The sequence below is a fragment of the Prinia subflava genome, chromosome 1, assembly GCF_021018805.1.
Source record: "Prinia subflava isolate CZ2003 ecotype Zambia chromosome 1, Cam_Psub_1.2, whole genome shotgun sequence".
NCBI lineage: Eukaryota > Metazoa > Chordata > Aves > Passeriformes > Cisticolidae > Prinia > Prinia subflava.
Genome location: NC_086247.1, coordinates 53,664,152 through 53,685,124, shown reverse-complemented (window position 1 = coordinate 53,685,124; position 20,973 = coordinate 53,664,152). Strand labels below are relative to the sequence as shown.

Here is a 20,973-nt window from a genome sequence, read left to right as displayed (position 1 = left end):
ATGGAGTTCAGTACATCATGTTTAAGGAGCAGACATTTCTGAGGGTCTGGTTTATTGACTGCATGATCTGAACAGACAGAAGGGCTGCAGGAAACTTCAAAGAATCAAATACAAATCCATATTGCAACACATTTAATTCTAACCCTTGCTTGCTTAAACCGGCTTCCTTTGCAATTCCTAGTAAACTCTTCCTGTCAGCGTGCTCTCCTATGCTGGAGGTGTGCTCAACACCCCTCCCAGGGCTACAGCATGCTGTGCAATAGGGAATCCAGCACAGCCTGGCAGGGACACCACAGTTTTCACTTGTTGAGCAACTCAGTGTGCCAGCCTCCCTAGATAACCACCTTCTATGAAAGACAGATACACAAGACCGTCGAGATTTCTGCGTTGTAAGATAGGACAGAGGGCTGTTACATGCAATATCCGTAATTACTTAAGTCAGGGAAATTGCACATAAGGATTCTGATCATAGCTGCCATGAGGAGTATTACAAGCCACTTACTATGGACTTCAGTTTCACACCACACTTAGGAACCCACATGCAGTCTTCCTGGATAAGGATGTTCAGTTCTCCAAAAGAATGAGAGAATGTCTTCCCAAGCTCTCAGCTTGATCTTATAGCTCGGAATTAACTGAATGCCTGAAACTTCAGCCTTGTACAATTCTTAACAACTACCCTCTGGATGGATTACGCACAAGTGGACTCAGTGTTGAGAGGCTTCCTTTCTTTAAGTATTGCTAAATCCTGCCCTCAAAAGCATTGCATGGTAATGAGGTATACAGCCTAAAGACAGAAAGGGTGAAAAAATGTCTTTTGTATCAGCTTTGAATTGTACTGCATGATCTTCTAATCTTACCACACACACCAAGTGCCTGAGTCATCTCTGTTTCACACACATAGTCTTGTGAACCTCTTTATGTCCCCACCCTTTACCTAGACTCAGAAGCAAATCATTCCAAAATATTTGGGCTCTATACATATCCAGGTGTGTTCATAGCTTCTTTCTGTTCTTTTTCTAATGTTTTCTACATCCACAGTATGTTTCTGCACTGCAGCAACACAGCATTCTAAATACAGGTTAAATGTTGATTTATGTAGCAGCATCACAACATTTCACATCCTATCTTTATTGACTCAAAATACTTTATCTGACCACAACTATATTCTCTAAAGAGGTCTTCATTCAGCCTTTCACAGTGATGCTTTTTAGTGGTCCTTTTCCTTAAATTACACAATTAATTAGGACCTAATAAAATGTATTAATACTTTGCCCTCCAGTAAGAATTACTTGCTTTAATCAGGATTGAATTTCATCCATCATTCTGTTGACTGCTGACCTCATTTGATTAAATTCTTCCCAAGTTCTTTTTCAAACTTCACTAACACACCACCAAACATCATTACATTGCATTACATTCACCACATTTTAGGATATTCTGCTTCAATTGTGGAATTACAGTTGACTGATGAAACTCTCTCCTCTTCTTTTGTCTCTACTCACATTTTAATGCAAATTAGGTACCCGATTTTTATGTACCTACTTAGAAACTATCTAGCATATCCATTTCCTTGTTGCCATACAAGTGAAAAATTAAATATACATGTAATAACAATGGACAGTACATGTATTGACATGTATTGACATGTATTGCACATGTTAATGTGCAACACAAAGCACATACTTTTAATTTTTTAAAATTCTCTCTGTCAGCTTATAATTATACTTTTTCCCAGTACACAATACCCATTTTCTGAGACTATTACAGCTTAACATCCCTTTTCATGTTTTTCAATGACATAAAAATTTCATTTTCTTTTATTACTTCTGCAAAGTAGATGAACATCATTATCTCAATTTTTAAAATAAGGAAATTCAGAAAGAAAACAAAGAATTATTTCATCAGGATTGCAGAGGAAGTTGGTGGCAGGGATGTCAAGCAAACTTGGAACTGGTGGCAAGACCTATTCGCTGATTGACAAGTCTTCCATTCCTCATATCATTTCAGACCTTCCTTTAGTTTTCTAACATCAGTAAATTTATTTTCCTTGCACATTATCTAAGATTCTTGTCAAAAGGAGACATGGTTTGAAACCTGTGTTCTATACTGCAGCAAATGTATTTGCTGGAGGAGCACCACCAGCCCTGAATACTCAGGGCCAGTTGACTGATCACCTACATTGTAACAGCCTATCAAAAGCGACAGGTATTCACAGTGAGAGATGCATCTTGTTACAAACAAAAGCCATGTGCACCCTTCCTGCTGGTAATCAAACCAGCCAGTACCTCTGTTAGGAGAGAGAAAAAAAAGAGGAGGTTTGCAACATAATGATCCCCATCAACATCTACCAAATCTTTGGCTGGTACAAAAGATAATTTCCTCAGGAGTATCCAAATCTGCTGGAGGTAAGTCAAGATCATTTCCTATTGACAGAGCTGAAAGGTTCCACAAGAGAACACAAAGGAAGAGCCATTTGAAATGCCATGAGGTGGGTGCTGAGGCTGAGGCACTGGAGTGGAATACAGGTCACTGTGTCTGTTCTCCAGGAGACTGATGACTCCTCTCTGGGAAAGACTGGGAGCTGAGCTTTATATCAGACCGTGGCTCTACAGTGTCTCCAAGCAAATGGTTTATTCTGGCTAGATGAGCTCAGTTTTGAAACCAACAACAACAAAACTATCTGAAATTTAGGAAAATTAGTAGATGTAGAGCATGAACTAGCCATGAACTGGAACACCAATCCCCATCACCAAACACAGGAGTACACTGATTCTTATAGAACCTCCTCTTTGAATAAAGACAGCCCCAGCCCAACCAGCCTCAGTCATATCAATTTGTTTATACATTTGTTACCTTAGACCACAAAAAAAGAACATTCTAACTCTTAGTAAAATATCAAAGAAAGGAAGATTGTTTTGGAGGACTGAGCTGCCAAGAACACAATAACATCACCATCAGCCCCCACACATTTGTTATAGCATTCAGCACAAGTGCTGGATGAACATCTGTACTGTTAAAAATTAAGCCCATTAGTTCCTTCAGCTTGTTAGCATATTTAATACTGTGATCACAGCTTTCTATTTCTATCAAGGTGCTACTAGGTGTCAGACTCAGTACTCACATAATGCGTCACTATTATCTGTACAGCCCAGATCCCTCGTGTCTTGGATTCATGAAACTATCACACAGTGATACTGAATAGAAGGAAAGAAGAAGAAGAAAACTGAGAAGGAAGGAAGAAACTATCAGTGTAGCAATACTGCTGGAAAGATAAGCAGACCTGTGATCTTATCATGTATGGTTGGACAACGCTGAGTTCGATACACCTCTAGCACCTTAGGCTGCATTGTTAAGTTAGAAAAGTTATCTAACACACAAAAAACACAATTGATTTAACAACTCTGTCCTGATCTGTTTTCTGTTAGCTCCTAACAGTAACTCAGTAAAAAGAATTGGTTCCACTGTCTCATTTATGGTCTAATTAGAATGTGAAATTCTCTTTTACTCTTGATTTTAAGCCTTAACCTGTAATTAAAAGAACAGTTGTTTTCAAACAAAGATAAAAATACCAATTTGTGTTTTCATAGAAGCTGAGTATAGATGTTGCTGGTATTTTTCTTAACTCTAACCAGTCTGTGTTCACTCCTTAGGTTTGCACACAACATGCATGTATATAAAACAAAAATAAGCACAAGTCTGCTCTAAGATACACGTGTACTCCCACAGTATCTGATGCCTGTGTGCTACACAGTCACAGGTGACAACTGTGTTTTCTACGTGCAGTAGGCTTTGTGAGTGCATTTGTTTTCTTAAACAGCCAAGACAAATTTAAGCCTGCAAGATGAACTTGGTTCACCATTAAATATAAAGCTGTCACACAGTCCACAGATCCTGACTAAAAAATACACAACATCACTCAGAAAAAAAACAGTAAACTTTGAGAAACTGAAAGTCCCTGTTCTTCACAAAATAAGTGAAAAGACCTAGGCAAATAGTCTTTCTAGCTGACATGAATTCAGCACCTTCTAGCTCGTGTCCTACATTCAGAATGCCTTAACATGAAGAGTATGTGCTGCATATAGAAGAAGCAAACGGTGCCCACACATCTACTGGTTAGTGAAGGGTTGGTGGATCTTTGCTTATTCTCACACTTCAGAAATGAGGTGTTTTCTCTTTATCCCAATTTCTGCCCTTTCTAAATGCTAAATTCTCTCCAGAGGACATAAACTCCATGCTCTTCATGCAAAGCAGTGCAGGATTCCTCCAAGGAATCAGGTTTACTGGGAAAAGCAAAACTGTTTATCTAATTTGCTTTTACTCTTTCACTTAGCATCTGCAACTGGCTAGTGCTAGATTTGATGGTGAGCTAGCTGGGCCTTTGATCTGACCCAGGAGAGCTCTTGCTGTGTAGCAATTTAACTAGCTAACATTATTCCAATAAAGCCCCATGACTTAAGCCAAGCTGGACTTGCTTATCAGAATGGTATATTACACTGTACTAGCCTGGATTCAGTCCAAAACTGGGAGCCCAAGCCCGTGGATCGTCCCGAGAGACCCATTCTGATGCTTTACTCGTCTGTTTCATTTTTCCAGTACAAGAAGTGACAAATAATGAGATTTCCAGAATTATGGAAAAGAAGAAAGCAACTGTTAGTTCTTCATTCCCAAATTCTTTTGTATTCAGGGAAAAGTCTATTGGCATATATTTCAGAGGGACAGGGACTAAGGCACAGAAACCTTAAACCAGTCAAGGATAAGCCACCACTGAACAGAGCCACTTGTACCTCCCTCTCCTTTTGTGCAGGCACGAGAGTCTGTGCAGTTGAATCTGAGAACAGAATCAAGGACATGACACCACCCAAAACAAAGTGGAAGCTTCTCAGAGTTCATCAGTATCCAGACCAGTCTCCAATACAACTCCTGTGTGCCTGCACAAACTCTTGCCCAGGAACAAGTGAGGGAGCAACCACAAGAGGCAACAGTGGCTTGTGCCACTTTCAAGCACTTGCAAAACTGTGGAGAGCATATGAGTTTCTCGGGCTTTTCAGTCTGAGAAAAATAGCTACACACTAATGACCAAAGCAACATGCTTTGGCTGAATACTACATGATTTGGAAAAACATAATTTCACTCACAATACGGTCCACTGTAGAGATCAGTGCAAAGCATGGATTTCTTTGAGCACGGTGCTGTATGTTAATTTACACAGAAACTTCAGACAGAAATATTTCAGTGTGCATGTATTCATACCAGAACTTACAAGGAAACTCCCAATTCACCTTGATCTCAGTTGTTACTTTACAGCAGAAGTTGAAGATGAGCCTGCTTAAGAAAAATTAAGGTGGGTCATTTCATCAGGGAGGTGAAGAGTTTCTGGAGATAAATGGTCAGATCTACATCTGCAGAACGAAAAGCAATCAAGCATCACAGTCTGCAACATTCTCAGAGAAGGAAGGTGATCTAGTCTGACTTTATGTCCCTTTCTTGTGAGGATTTTTTTAAACATTATTTTTTATAAAACCTTCACAAAACACTTTAAAATATAAGAAAATATAAGTTATCTTCCAATATACTGCCTAAGCACCTGAACAGCTTCCAATGCTATATAGAAGAAATAGTCCCCAATGGCTCCTCCAGGCTTGTAGTAGCCAAATGCAAACAACACAAATGCAGTGCTCCTCCTAATGAGTATGTACCAGCAATAACCAATGTGAAGTGAGTGAATGATGGGGAAAGTTGAGGCTGTAAAATTCACACAGCAATATTTGAGAACTGCATCTAAAATTTACAGAGGTTTAGCTAGGCAGTGTCTACTCCACAGTATACTGTGACCCCTGAAAATGAAAATGCAGTGAGGAAGGGCAGCAAAGGACAAGATTTAATAATGTGGACTGAAAATAAAAGTAACCAAAGTTGCTCAGTTACACCCTATACAATTTCTGATGTCATGTTCAAGCACCTACTAGTGTATGTGAAATAATGTCTGAAAAGAATTGCCTCACAGTTTATCTCTTTCCAGGGGGAAGATCTTCCCTGTGGTAGGAGGTTTCTGTGGTTTTCATACTTGAGTTTTACACTTGCATTGATGAAATGTTTATGTTACCATGCACTTCTGGTGGAGAACCAGTGTGTAAAAAGGGTGCCCTCAGAGTGCATGGGAGGTCATTTCCCAGCCTCACACAGGTCCAGGAGGAGCTCTGGTGTCTTCAAGAGCCAAGTGTATCTGTATAATACAAACTCACATCATGCCTGGCAGTACTGCTCTGAGATTTCCAACCTGAAGCTTAATCACTTTCTAAGTGATTCATAAAAATCAGTCTTTGAAAGAAGAATTTATTAAACTTTGAGATCTTATAATTCCCATTTGCAAGAAATCAGGAGCCAAAAAAGGGACAAGAGAAAACACAAGGATTACCCAACATGATCGTACTGAGCAGTTATGTTTAGTATTGGATGAAGTTTGCTAAGAGTTAACAGGAATTGAAGGAAGAGTGAAGCAAATGTGTATGAAGAGCAAACACAAACAATTTTAAAGAACATTTTTTCTAGATCTTGATTAAACGTGATACAACAGACTGACACACTTCAAGAATGAACAAAAGAGCATTTCAGAGCTACTGAGATTCCCACATTTTCATCTGCCCACTATTGCGAGTTTTTCTTTCTCTCATTAACCGTAAATATATTATTACTGTTCAGCTGGAAACTTTGTGAAATGGAAATTCCTTACCAGGAGCCGAGTTTAGCCCTGTTCATAAGCAGATGCAAACACCTAATTTTGTACCAGCACATTTCATGGTTGTTACTGGCCACATACGTGCGTGTGTCTGGCTTGTCCAAATCACTCATGCTGTAAGGCCTTAGAGGAAGAATAGGGAAACTCTAGCATTACTGAATTCCACTGCCGTTTTGTTACAGCATTCATGGGATCAGGATTCTATTTCATTTATTAAAAGCCAGGGAATACAGTATTTTTAAAAAGACATACAAAATTTTAAGGAAAGAATATACAAAAGTCACTTTAATGTTTTGCTCTTTTTCGGATTTTCAAGATCATATTAATTGCTAACATTCCATAATGTGCTTTAAAAATACGCAAGGATGAAATTTTTTGAAAACAAAGCACAGAACCTGATTATAGCACTTCAAGAAACAAGACTGCACTTAGGCTGAAAACCAATTGGATTTTCTGAATAAAAAATCTATCTAGTATTTAGTGACATGTACACAGAACTAAAATCCAGAGTGCTAGGATTTATTCTGTAATCTGAACCCCAGAGGACCTCCTGGTTGGTATATGTATCAAATTGAGTTTTTGTTAAAACTCTGCTGGTCCAAAAGTATTTATCGCTCCATCTACATTAGAAATTTCCTTGTCATTAATTGTGCTTGGTGACAGAGAGGGGACAAGTAACAGCATGAGAGATCACTAAATAGCACACGATCTGCCCGAGGCTGTGGGTCTCACCTGGCTACCACAGCATCTCCTTTCCAAAGGCAGCCTCATGAAACCTCACCTCAACAGCCGGGGACACAGGCAGCCCCGGCGAGGGAAACAGATGAATCCTGCTGAACAAGCGGCCAAATAAAGACAACAGAAGCAAGTAAGTAAGTCAGCGTTTTCCAGCGTATACTGTGACTAAAGCAATTGAGAAATACAGGAGACTGCGTAGTTTTTTAAAGCATGTGCTTTACGGCCAGGTGATGCCTCTCCCCATCCATCCCCTCCCGAGATCCATACTCCCAGCTAAATCCCCCGCAGTCCCCGGGCAGATGCGGCTGAAATCAATGCCGCGGTACCCACACCCCTCTCCTTCCCCCAAGCCCCCCAGTAGCCAGGTTCCAGCCGAGCCGGGAATCGAGCGGCTCCCGGCCCGGCGGGCAGGATCAGCCCGGCTCGCTGTCTGCGCACGGGGAGCACGTCCTGACTTTCCCCAGTCACTTAAGCCGGCGTCTCACTGCTTGTCCTTAGAGACCACAGCTCCACTCAGGCAGAGAGCGTCTAGACAGTATTCATGATCCATCTGTCTGGCACAGCCAGGCTGATGACAAACTCTATTAGAGCCGAAACAATTTTTTTTTTCTCCTGCTCTTCCCTCCTCCCATCTCCCTTTTCCTCTGAGAAGCAGTAATCTGACACTGAAAATTACTATCATTGTTGCAATGCTCAAAATAGCAGTGCCAGACTTTCATTAACATCAACGCTAGACTGCTAAATATTTAAAGAAATGGATAAATTTCACCTGAAGTGGGACAGCCCGGCACACATGAAAGCAGAAGCACAATCAAAATGTAAATCTAAGCGGTTGTTTTTATCTGCACAAATTCGGTGTCACAGTCAGAGGGGGATGCCAAAGGTCTCTTTAAACAAAATATTTTCCTTTGATTGAGCTTTTTGTTTTTAAAACAGAATCATTCTCCAACCCCCTGCAGATCCCTACAAAGCTCAGAGCTGACAGCAGTGGGTGGGGGTGGTGAAAGGGAGAGCTATTTTTTTGATTTGTTTGGGTTTTTTTACCTTGCAGAGGAAAATGAACTCCTACAGCAACTCCTCTATGCCAAAACAGCCATGACACATCACCTCCATCAATGCTGACAACTTGAAATTTGATGTAGACATAATTTGCACATGACAAGAAGGATTTGTTCTCACTTATTTTATTCTTCTGTAAATTCTCAAGCATGTCAATATTTGTGTTTGAGTTGCTGACGAACACATACAGATCACAGCAAAGACAACTACCTGTACTGTTTTCCACCAAACAATTAAAACCCTAAAATCTCCACCACCACAACCCTTCTCAGTAAGACATGACTTGGACACTCCAGTCTGCAGACCACAGACTACACTTCCCATTTCAAAATCTAATTTACTTTTAGCAGGACAAGGCAGGCTGATCGTTTGCTGTGGAACAAAGGGAAATGCTCAAATAAATAAACGATGTTCTTCTAGGCACATTGTTTCAGTTCTTTGGAGTCCAAATTCTCCAGGTCACATGGAATGGCAAGCTGCTGCCAAGGCCAAGTCTGCAACGTTTAAAATCCTACTCTTTGCCTCATTTTTCCTATCATGGCTTTGTGCTGTTAAATACACCCTTGACCTCCAAGTAGTCTTAAAAGAACAGTCATCTCCATTATCTCAATCAATAAGTCTTTACAGCTGATGAAAACAAAAACAAGTAGCCCTACTGAAAGCTGACACGGGCTATGCACAAGGCGACCTGCAGAGAGAGATGCAGTAGCACTGGGTGTCCTCACCGAGGAGGGGAGGTGTGCTTCAACATGCATCACCAAACCTGCACCCGTGTAAACCAAGCAAGCTGGTACCTTAACATGCTCAGCTTAAATGCCTGAGCATGTATTTTGATCAACTTGCTGGACAGCAGCTTGTGTCATGTGAAATCAGATTCTGACACACCTTGGATTTTCCCAGCTGTCCTCCGATTTCTCTGTCCTATACAGAGCAAATTACCCACACAGCCCTACCCAAAAGTCAGCAAAGGAAAATTAAGACAGCCAAAGGGCTTCAGAGATACACATTTTGATTTCCTGTGCACACATTAGACATTGAGTTCAGCAGTGACAATTTTACAAGGGCATGTAGTGATAGGACAAGGGGGAACGGCCTGAACGAGAAGAGGTTTTAGATTAGGTAGCAGGAAGGAATCCTTTACTATGAGAGTGGTAAGACACTGGAAAAGGCTGTCCAGAGAAACTGGGGGTGCCCCATCCTTAGGAGTGTTCAAGCCAGGTTGGATAGGGCTTTAAACAACCTGTTCCAGTAGAAGGTGTCCCCGCCCCTGGCAGGAGGCATGGAACTAGATGATCTTTAGGGTCCCTTCCAACCCCAACCACTCTATGATTTAAATGACTGAATTAACAGTTAGCACACTGGAGCCATGTAAGAATGGCAAGGAGAGAGGAACACCAGATCTGGGCGATGTGAACTCCTCTAACACAGTCAGATAGCATCTCCTATGATCATGAGATCCAGGGAGCAGGTCACCCACAAAAAAAGATCTTTCTATGCCATTGCCCATGCAACTTAACTAAATTGAAAAAGAAGCTCCAATAAGACATTCTGGATATGGCTGCTGGCAAGAACACAAATGAGAAATGCTTCAGCAGCTGGGAAATATGGGGTACCACTAACATGGCACATACTGCTTAAATAAACTAAAGCAGAACTTTCACATGAAAATTTATTTATTTGGACATTGTTTGGGGGCAGTCTAACTCTGAAATTAGATGAATATTTTTTCCATCACAGGAGGATAAGAAGGTTTGAATACAGCATGACAAAGGGATTCTTTGAACAAACAGCAGAGGGTAAGGCATACTGCTTGTAGTGATGATGTGCTGTAGGTAAAGACAAGGGCAGTCCCGGGGAGAAATAGGATAGATACCCTGCTTGGATGTTAACCAGCACAAACTAATAAGTCGCTCCTTTCAACACTTTCTTTCCCAACTGCACACATGCAAGAAGATGCAAGAACAGAGCTTATAGGTAACACTGACCAGAAAGAAATACCTGGTTTAATATTCCTCAAGTCATTTTTTTTAATACGGATTTTCTTCTTATTGAGCTCTATTACTGTCTTGTTACTAATTAGGGAGCAATGAATGTATGTGCTTCTGTGTTGAAAGGCAGCCTGCTCAGCTGGGACATTTCAAGAGCATACACACTCGTGTACTCTGGTAGGGATCCCCATTAAAATCATTGAGCAAACGCATGCACACATTTCTTAATTCAACGTGTCATCCCTCTAAGGCCTGGGGACTTCACTTCAGCAAGTATTCTAGAAACGTTTTTATAAAGCTGGAATAAGCCAACACAACTGACATGTCCATAATAATGTTGTTTCCTATTACCAATTGGCACTGATTTCTACCACATAGTAGTCTGTTTAATAGCCAGAACATGGTAAATATAATTTAAATACAGTTTATGGTTGTATTCTTTTTCTGTCTGGCTTTGATCTTTTTTCTCTTTGTTTCACCATTAGGATCCTGTTTCACTGGGATTTGTGGTTTTTTTACTTAATACTAAAGTCCCTTTATTTAACAGCATTTGTCACAGAGTCCCTATTCCAATGAAAAAGTACAGTCACTGTCAATATCCCCAAATGGAACAAATAATGAACTGCTTTATCTGCCACAAGGTGAGCAGAAAGTTAAACATTTCCAAATGCTCCTAGCAATGCATCCAGTATTTCCTCTACACATTCTCCATTTCCAATATAGTTGCAAAACCAGCAAACACAGTTCTTGAAAGACTTAGTAAGACTCTTTATGGTAACTACCCCCATTCCCTCGTTCTCCCTTGGGAGATCTCAAGTAGTAGGCCTTTTGTAGACATAATATTTTAGAAACAGTCAAAGAAAATGAACAACTCAGATTTAAGGAAACATAATTTGTATGAACAAACTCGGGGGTTTTGTTCTCTTTGTTGAGGGGTTTTTTAACATCCATAGATGGGTGGTAACAGCCCTCACAGCTGTAAAAGGCTGACTGGAGGAGGAAGCTGACTATCTTTCCCAAAGTCCACTGAAAAGTAAGAGAAATGCTGCCAATTTGCACAACTTTCCAGAGATTGGATCATGAAACGCACCAACTGCACATCTCAGGAAAGCAGGAGGGAACCTTTTGCTGAAGGCTTTTCAGAGACACATTTTGTTTGGTTTGGTCGGGATAAAGTTTATGTCACTGGAGGCTAGGGGGATGACTCGCCAGCTGGCCAGGCAGGCCTGTCTTCATGATCTACAGCAAGACCAGAGGGGACAGATGTGACTTAGGGGAAGACCAGGAACTTTGCAGATCCTGAATCAAGCAAGTAACAATTTCTAGAGTCCAAAGGCCTTTTGAGGAGAAGGTGCCAAGATGATACTTGATTGCTGCATGACTGCCACCAGCACAGAGGGGTACTGCAAAACCACCAGCACTCTCATTGTCAGACCTCAGCATGAAGAAGGGTTTGGGAGTTCCACCTAAGAGGCTCCACCTAGGAACTCACAGGGTGCCACCGTGGCACTGCAGCTGTGCAAGACAACCTGCAATGCCACGGCTGCTGCTCATCAACAAAGCCCTTCCCTCCATCTGCTACCACTGCAGTTCCTGTGGCCACTTTTGGACAAACAGTTGTGCTAGCTTGGTTTAAGAGAAGAGCTGTACAGTATCCCAGTCAAAAAAAAAAATCCTCTGTTTGAACTTTACAGATATGCTCACAAGTTTTGCATGAATAAATAATAAAATGCAACTTTTTCACAATTGAAAAGCCAAGGTTATGGGCAAACGTGACATTTTGATTTGGACCCATGAGCAAAGCCTATGTCTTGTCCTGGGACTTGGGAGAGAGTTCCACTCAAAACCAAACAAATTAAAACAAAAATAAAATTAAATTGCCTAAAAGAATACATAAGTTATTATTATTTCAAAGCCACTGAAATCACTGCAGAGATTCCAAAGTAACACAAAGTACAAGATTTAAACAATTTAGAGTACAGCATTTAGGAATATGTTCACTTGGAGGTTAGAGGGTACAGGAGAACAGGTGTATATCCAACACCTGACTTCATCTTCTGTCCTGTTTATAGCCCCATGCATTAATTTAAAAAGAATTACAGATACTTGCTGCTCATAATTGCTATTACTAATAACAACATAACAAAACAGATATTCCTAAGACAGTCACAACCAGGAGTGAAATACAATACTGAGAGATGTCAGTATGGGCAAAAGAAAACCATATGGACAGCAAAAGTAACATAACATACTTCTATTGTACCTGTGTATAAGAAACCTTATTGGAAAATTTATCACTTGTCCAGAAAGCTCAGTTGTGGTTTAAAAATAAATTATTGCACAAGAAACAAAAGCAAAAGCAAAGTTTGATTTCAGTGTACATGACTGAGGGCAAAGCACTAAGAAAGAAATCCTAGTGATAAACTCTGGCATTGTGTGTGCAATATTTATGCACTGAAGAATAGCAGCTAAAGCTATTTTAAATATATACCTACAAAGGTCAGTAACCTACCAAATGATGCTGACCTCAGCACCAACAAAGCTAATAGGAATGATGAAGAGGAAAATTATCATTTTCTTGATAGTCTTAATAGCATATAAAGACTCTTGCACAGACAGAGCAAAGAGCATAGAATATTTTGTAGAGTCTTGGAAATCAAATATTTAATTACGCTTTCTCAGAGGCCAAATATGAACCATATGATTATAACCACTATGTCCATAGCACAGAATCCCTTGGAATAACTACCAATTTCCACGTTTAGAATCCCAGGGAAAGTGTGTCACAAATCTCTGCTAGTTCAGAGAAAAATTGTATTTACTTTCTCTGTCTCATACTCCCTTGATATCATGCTGCAGATCAAGCTTCCAAAACGACTGATTTCTGAGGTAAACAGACATACTTGACATGCATACATACATGGATGCACACAAGGAGCCAATACTCACAGCTAAAGATGCCTGGAGGTGGATGCTCTGTTACAAGCAGGCAGTTCTCTTCATCACTGTTATCCCCACAGTCATTCTGTTGGTTACAAATCAGTGAACCAAGATACAAGCATTTACCACTGGCGCAGGTGAATTTGCACTCTGAAAGGCAAAAAAGAAACCAAAACAAAAATTTGTGAGAAAATTACTGCCTACCCTTCTTCAGTGCTAAAATGACAATATTTTTTCAAGTAGATGCTGTAATGGTGGATGGGTCTTTGGCATTTCAACTTTTTTTTCTTATAGCATTGCACGTTTAAATACATACAGGACACATTCATGATCACCAGCATCAAACCACTAGTAAACTAGATTTGCCACTTGGGAAAATTCACCTTTTTTAATAATAGGCAGTATTTTTTGCAGCTCATGTTGATTGTAGTTCACTTTGGACAAAGACTGTGTTCTCATATATGTTTGTGTAGCACCTTGAATATTTGGGGCAAGACAGTACTATTAATAAAAATAATAACTGTCCCACATTAAAAAAAATCTTGCATCACCTGTAAGGCAACAGTATAGTTTGTAACCAGACACAGACAATTACCCTTTGACTACCTTCCCAAAGCCAATTTGCCAGTCTCTCACCTAATTACAATCAAGGACTTGGTGTCTGCACATTGAAATCTCACATGCTAGTGTTCTTTAGAAGTTAGGAAATTCTATAATGCCTATAAGGTGTCTGAATGCTAAATGCAGGCATGCTGTAGCTTTTACATTTTGTTTTTACAAAAAAAAAGGAGAACAGTTTCCCTAAATATGATTCTGTCATGAGAACAATTCCTATGAGACCAAGTACGCTTTATAGCAAGTACTGGAGATGTAATTAGAAAATGTTCACAAAAATATTGTGTGCACAAAAATATGCACACAGTTATGAAAAGCTTTCGCACTAGGCTTGTTCAAAAGTAAAATACATGTATAGAACAGAGAACACATTATACCTAGACAAATTAAAATTTAATGATTACACTACTAGTATGTTGACAAATTCTGGTGATTGTCATTCACAAGCAGAGGCAAAGCATTTTGCCAGACAGAATTAGAAACTCTCACAAGTAGTTTAATTAAGGAGTGCCATTCTGCCATTCCCTGAACCCTGGGCTTCCCTGAGACTGCTGTATGGATTGGCTGATTCTGCTTCAGAGAGATGATTTCTGGTCCTTCCCAGCAAAGAGATAGAATTTGTTCATCTTCAACAGCATCAGCACAAGACTTTGTTTGAATCTTAACTTGGTCTAAACTGAGACAACAGGACCTCCAATTCTAAAAATTCTAAATCAGTTGCCAAGATATGACACTCACTCATGTGTGTCTGTTGCCTAACGCAAGCATGGTAATAGCAAAGGAGGAGAAAAAGAAATTGAGAAAGGGAGCTAATTTATTTTCATTTTTCATTTGCTTTCTAGATAAAAGCAATTTGCAGACTCCATTCTCAACACTTTTCAAGAGTATTAATGACATTTTGGTACATGTACCAGCAAGAACCTGCTACAATAAAAATTTGTATGCATAAATATGTGTAACATGTAAAATGTTACTTAGGAATATAAATAGAAGGTATGAAATGCAGGGAAAACAAGCGTTTCCTGTCAGGAAAAAAACCTGATGTATTTCGCTTGGTGAAAGTGTACTTATAAAATAAGACTTTGCCTAAATGAGGTCCTCAAATTTAAGCTTTTTCAGTCCAATCCTGCAGTCCATGACCTATTAAAATTGTAGAATCAAATACTGTACAAATAAATTCCTTTTTTTCTGTTTGTTACTCTGTTCTTCTCTGCTACAACAAAGAACTGAAGAGGCATTGAAGGGCTTAGATTCTTTTTGAGTATAGACTATAAAAAGAATCATAACCAAATGAAGTAAGCCTTTGAAACCCACAGAACTGAAAAGGTCATTAACAATTACTTTTGGAAAGGAGACTTAAAAGACCAGGCTCAATATTAGCAATCTGATAAATACAATGCTTTAGGACTCATTTCTGCAATTTCATGAAGAAACTGGAACGAGGAAAGCTGCCTTGGAAGTTTAGAAAAGTTGCCTTTAAAGGATTCAAACTTTTCAGGTATCTTAAATGAATATAACACAGGGTTAAGCTGGAGGGATACAGAACATAATGCTTCTATTAGAAAGAATCAATCACCATATTGCAGTTAGAATACGTGGCATGCTACTTTAGCTAACTTTTACTGCTTTCCTGTGCCTTTGTGTTGAGTCCTAATGTAATGCTTTCCGTGCTTCCCTCATGGCTGATATAAAATGCTCAAGCAAGATGTCGAGTCAAAAGTAGTTAAAGCTAAGAACTCAAGGTGTCTGCTTGCCACCAGATTATATGGTTTTCACACAAAAGACTAGACGGAGCATTAAATTTTTCATAGCTATATTAAAGTCTTAAAGTTCTGGGGTTTAACTAATATTACCATAAGAGGACTAACCAGAAGAAAGGATTTGTGATTTAAGGTGGGGCAGGGGGGCTTGTCATAGATTACAGATCACACTGAAATTTGGAATTAAAAAGCAGACTCAATGAACTTTTCTTGTAAAATATTAAGGCTACTTCCTCATTCCCTCTCACATATGAAAACAGCCGTTGTATAGGTGTATAAAAGTGTATTAAAAAAAATCATGAGGCCTCTTGTCCCCTTTTTGATGTGCTCACATTGACTGGAAGATTGCTCACAATGCCACGGGAATTTTGTGTTGACTTGAAAATGGGGCATGTTGTCAAAGATCATGTTGCCTTCTGATCTCCCACCAAATCTATTTGCCAAGGAAGCAGTCATCCTCTACTGGCCCTTCCTGGGATGGAGATAACTTTCTTCACAAATAGCCTATGGTGGCTATTTGAATTTGTGATCCAAACAGTCGGTGTTGGACAGTGTTGTAGGACAGTGTTGATGTCACAACGATGTTTTGGTTAGTGCCTGCATATCAGTGAGGCTTCCTCTTTTTCTCACTCATGCATGTGCAAAAGTAACATCTAAATCTAACAAGAAGTAATATCTAATAGAGGACACAAAATTGCAAAACTCAGTCTGCATAATCACATTCAGTTGAAGTCTGAAAGAAATATTCAAAGAAAAAATGTGTTGCAGGAATATGATAAATTAATTAAACAGATTATTTATGAAATAATGAAAATATGAAATATGAAAATATGGATACTTCTGACCATAGAATATACTTAAGATCTGGTATTTGCAACTTGTGAACAAAAATTCAGTACCTTAAATTAGTTTGCTTAGTGAATGCATTTAAACAGTGTGTGCTTCTACTAAAACCAGAGAAGAACCCTTCCTTGTAAAGCAAGATAGATCAAAGTCAGGCTGAGGGAGGTAGTAGAAAGCAAATATTAGAGTATTGTCAAACTGAAATAAACTTGCAAAGGTCTGTACCAAAATACAAGGAGTGACCTCAAAACACTCTGACCAGGGAATCCAGACCAGTCCAGACTAAACCAATGTGCCTAATGACACACCAGAGAGCCCTTTTCAACACAAAGTCTTGTGTTGGGCCTGTCTAGACAAGACAGGGGGAAAAGATCCTGTTCTGAAAACAAGCCAGCATGATCCTTCTTTCATGAATAATGTTTCAAAGCTAGACAGTTTCCCTTTTCATTTTCAAGAGGCAATTAGGGAAACATCAGTTGGTTGGTCAGCAAGGCTCTGACTGGAGCTAAACCTGAAGCAAGATGACAGCTACTGGGGGTTGAAAAATGTCAACCCTTCTTATAATGATGTCTTACTATGTTCATAATTATGTCTGGAGAATACTTTAAAAAAACTGTCTTTATGACATAGTGATTCTGCAACATAAAATTTTAATAAACATACTTCCAGGTAGAACTTAAATATCTTGGAAAAAAAGGAATACTAAGAATATTATTGTGAACATTTCCTATTTTTAAAAACTGAATGCAAGTAGTATAAATAAGTATATTGCCCACATATTCAAGGTAGATGCCTGTATGCATAAAACTCTCTACAATTACCAATTAATATACAACTGCATTTCAAATAGTTTCAAATAGTTAATTGAAGGATATGTTTCTGTTGCTAACGCAAAAGATGGATTTGCCTCATGATACAAAAAAACCTACCCTGATCAGATTTTTTTACCATGAAATGCCGTATCTGATGTATTGGGTAGGCTTATTTTATACTTTCTGTGCCTAGTCAACAAGATAATTTTATCCTTGCATTCAGCTTAATACTTTTAGACTTCATTTACACTTGACTTCATCCATATGAATAGCATTCCCATTGTTTTGTCATCCCACTTACCATAGGGCATTTTTAATTATAGCTAAGTGCTGTTTGTTTTTCTAATGTAAGCCCAACCACGGGCCAAGGAAAAAAAACAACAAAGTGTCATATTGAAAAAATATGGTGGTTTAGGCCACTGTTATGATGCATGTCACAGCTGCTTATTTAACGGGTCTGAGATGATTATCTGACCCAGGGGCAGAATTCTCTCCCATCCATTCGAATAAAAAATAAAAAATTGTACGTGCAGCCAGTGATTTCAAACTGTTGTGACTGAACTGTAGTAATGTGGCTCAAACGCACCAAATGAAATCCTGAGTGATGCCTGGGACATAGCCAGAGCAGAAAGGCACTCTCCCAAAATCCAGCAGACTGGCAGCTGCCCGGGCAGCTCAGCCAGCAGAGGGTGATCAAATACCCTACTGGAGTCATGGAAATGGAAGGTAAGGATCTCTTTGCCTCCGGGTGGGTGGACCTAGATCTCCAGAATAAAGGGCTAATTTCTAATTTCTTACGTAAAAATGCCATTTTAAGTTCCTCATCATGCTTCTTCATACTCCTGCTCATATTGCAGCATGTAAGAGCCTGAAAGAAAATGTGTTTAAAAGGCACCATCACCTGTTATAAGGATAATAAGAGGCAGAAGCAGTAAAATGGGGAGGGTGGGAGGAACCACACTTCACTAGAGATTAAAGAAATATAAACCACAAATACCAGAGTCAGTACAATAAAACCCTGTTCAGCCTCTCATAAACATCTGTCTGTGTATTATTTTTAATATTGTAGATTGTAGCTTTATAATGGGAAGTAAATCATAAATAGAAGACATGCACACAAGGAGCATGTTTATTTGGGAAAAAGCTTGGTTAATAAGGAAGATGGCAGACTGCCATGCGATCTAATAAACCTCCATTGGTGCAGGGAAGGGAGGGATAAATAGGTCTCTATGAAACAAAAAAGCACTTCACAAAAAGAATGCCAAGCAGAGCACCAACAAAAATGAAAGCGGATCAGCTTATGCAGGGTAAGAAGCAGAGCTGTAAGCCACAGTCAGAGGCCTGTCCTCAGTGCCCACAGCCTCACACGGGACCGAGAAGCGGGGCTGCTCTCGCAACGTGGAGACAGAGACCTTCTCTGCCCAGGGGAGATTACAGCCTTAAAACCAGGCTGATTGAAAGAAGATTGGGACTGGTTCACAACCAGTCTCATTTGCTCTTACAGCCCCCCATGCTCGCTTGCTTATCCAGCAATTATCTTTTCATCTACTTCTTAAGGCAAAGCCTGGAGCTATGCCCTTTAACGAGTTACTATTTATGTCAGTAGCTAAAGGAAGCAAATACAATATTCTTGCACACAGGTAGAGAAATCCACTGCTCAGTTCACCAGTTCAGGGCATTAGGACATTTCACAAAGCTTACCTTAATTAATAGCCTGAATGAAATTACCCCAGACATCGTGGGGGTAACAGAAAGAGCTCCTTTATTTTGAGATTGGTCAGTGAGGTTAGTTTTTGCCCATGATCTTTCTTCACCATATATACCTGTCTCTGGTGTGAAAATAAAGAGAAAAATCTCATCCCGAGGGCCAATTGGGACTTTAGGAGTTTTTATCTAAATTTGAACTAAATTCAGAAGACTAGCTGCCATTGAGCCCCCATCCTGCCCATGCAGCAAGTCTCCACAGCTTCACATTGGAGACCAGCAGCAACCCTGAGCACGTCCCCTCAGGAACGAGACAACAGTTCCCATCACTCCTCATTAATGGACAAAGCCTCTCCAAAGTGATCTCTCACACAAATTGCCAGTTCTGCCAGCATGGAGAAAAGCCAATAAAGGCAAGCCTCTTCTATTGCCAGCTTCATAAATGATTTGTTCTATTTATCACCTTCCCATAAAACAGCAAGGTAGTATAAATATGTGTTTTTCTGCCCTTCTACCCACTTGCTTTTCCTGGACTGGCAGTGTTCTGCCTGTTTATGCCCACAGAGAACCAAAATGCAGGGTCGAGAAAACAAAAGTCGAGAACTATTGTCTCCTTCTCCTCACTCATGAGAAGATCCTTCACATCCCCGCCAAAGCCACCTGAGACCCTTTCTGGCCACAAAGCTTCTGCAGAAACGCCCTTCCAGCAGCGTGTGCCTGGCACTCCCTGGCACAGGGATTTGTGCCAGTGCCAACAACTCAAGCGAGTCACAGTCATGACACTGACCTGGGGACCCACTTGGGTCAGAGCCCACAGAGAGGAGGACAGCACCATGGCAGACACTCTCTGCACACTGTGGAAAGAAATGACCTGTCGGGAGGGATGGGCTTCCACGAGCCATGGGAAGGCCTCGTGTCTGCCCTGACAGACCCCACAGGATTCTCTGCTGGCTGCACATTTCTAAACACACTAGCAAAGTTTTCCAAGTCAAGTATGGGGAAGGGGGGAAGGAGCATTGGTGACTCAACTAATGACACTCTCATTTTCAGTTGAGAAATTACATGAGGAGACGATTAAAGATACATTAAGCATGTACCTTATAATTTTTGTCAAGCAAAATGTCATTATCATGGGCAAGTGCAGGTAAGAAGGGTATGTGCAAATGAGATTTTATTAACATCTCATTCTCCTTAATCATAATTCAAAGAATTCTTGAATTATGGTAAATATTTTAAAATTATCTTGGTTGGTGTTCATCTTAAGAAATCTTTAATAATCACAAGCAGTGCCACTTACCAGGTTTGTAGAGTACTGCATATGTAGAGGAATATAAAATTTAAAAATTATAAATATAAAAAGCTGTAGCGGGTCCTTGTTTTTTCTTTGGAATATTGTTTGCTTAACAAACAGCTCAAGGCAAGACTATTTGATCAGGCAACTTCATAAACTCTGAATCCACAGAAATACAGACTAAACCATGTCTCTTCACAGATGCTTTGTGAAGTTTTGACTGCAGTCCTAAAACCAGGCCCAGATGAAGACACCCAACAATCATTGCAACACCCAAGGATTATCTGGGATTGGGGGAATATGGTTTGATTGGTGGGAAAAAGTGTTGTCTTTATGCTTTTTGTTGTTAAATTAGGTCACATTAAGACTGTGACCCTTGTAGGGCAGGAACTGTTTTAAGCTAGCTCTCCTAGGAGATACTGAAGTACAGAACAAATACCATTCTCATCTGAAATGGTTTAATGGTACTGAATCAAGGAAAGGTCTG

The 20,973-nt window shown here is 39.8% G+C and overlaps 1 protein-coding gene across 1 annotated transcript in view; it reads right to left on the bottom strand.

Moving 5' to 3' along the window:
- The window catches only part of LDLRAD4 (low density lipoprotein receptor class A domain containing 4), a 283,789-nt gene that overhangs the window by 134,581 nt on the left and 128,235 nt on the right, over positions 1-20,973 (bottom strand). The window contains exon 4 of the mRNA XM_063397097.1: positions 13,471-13,611. Coding sequence (XP_063253167.1) covers positions 13,471-13,611 — 141 coding nt within the window. The remainder of the gene's footprint in view (positions 1-13,470; positions 13,612-20,973) is intronic.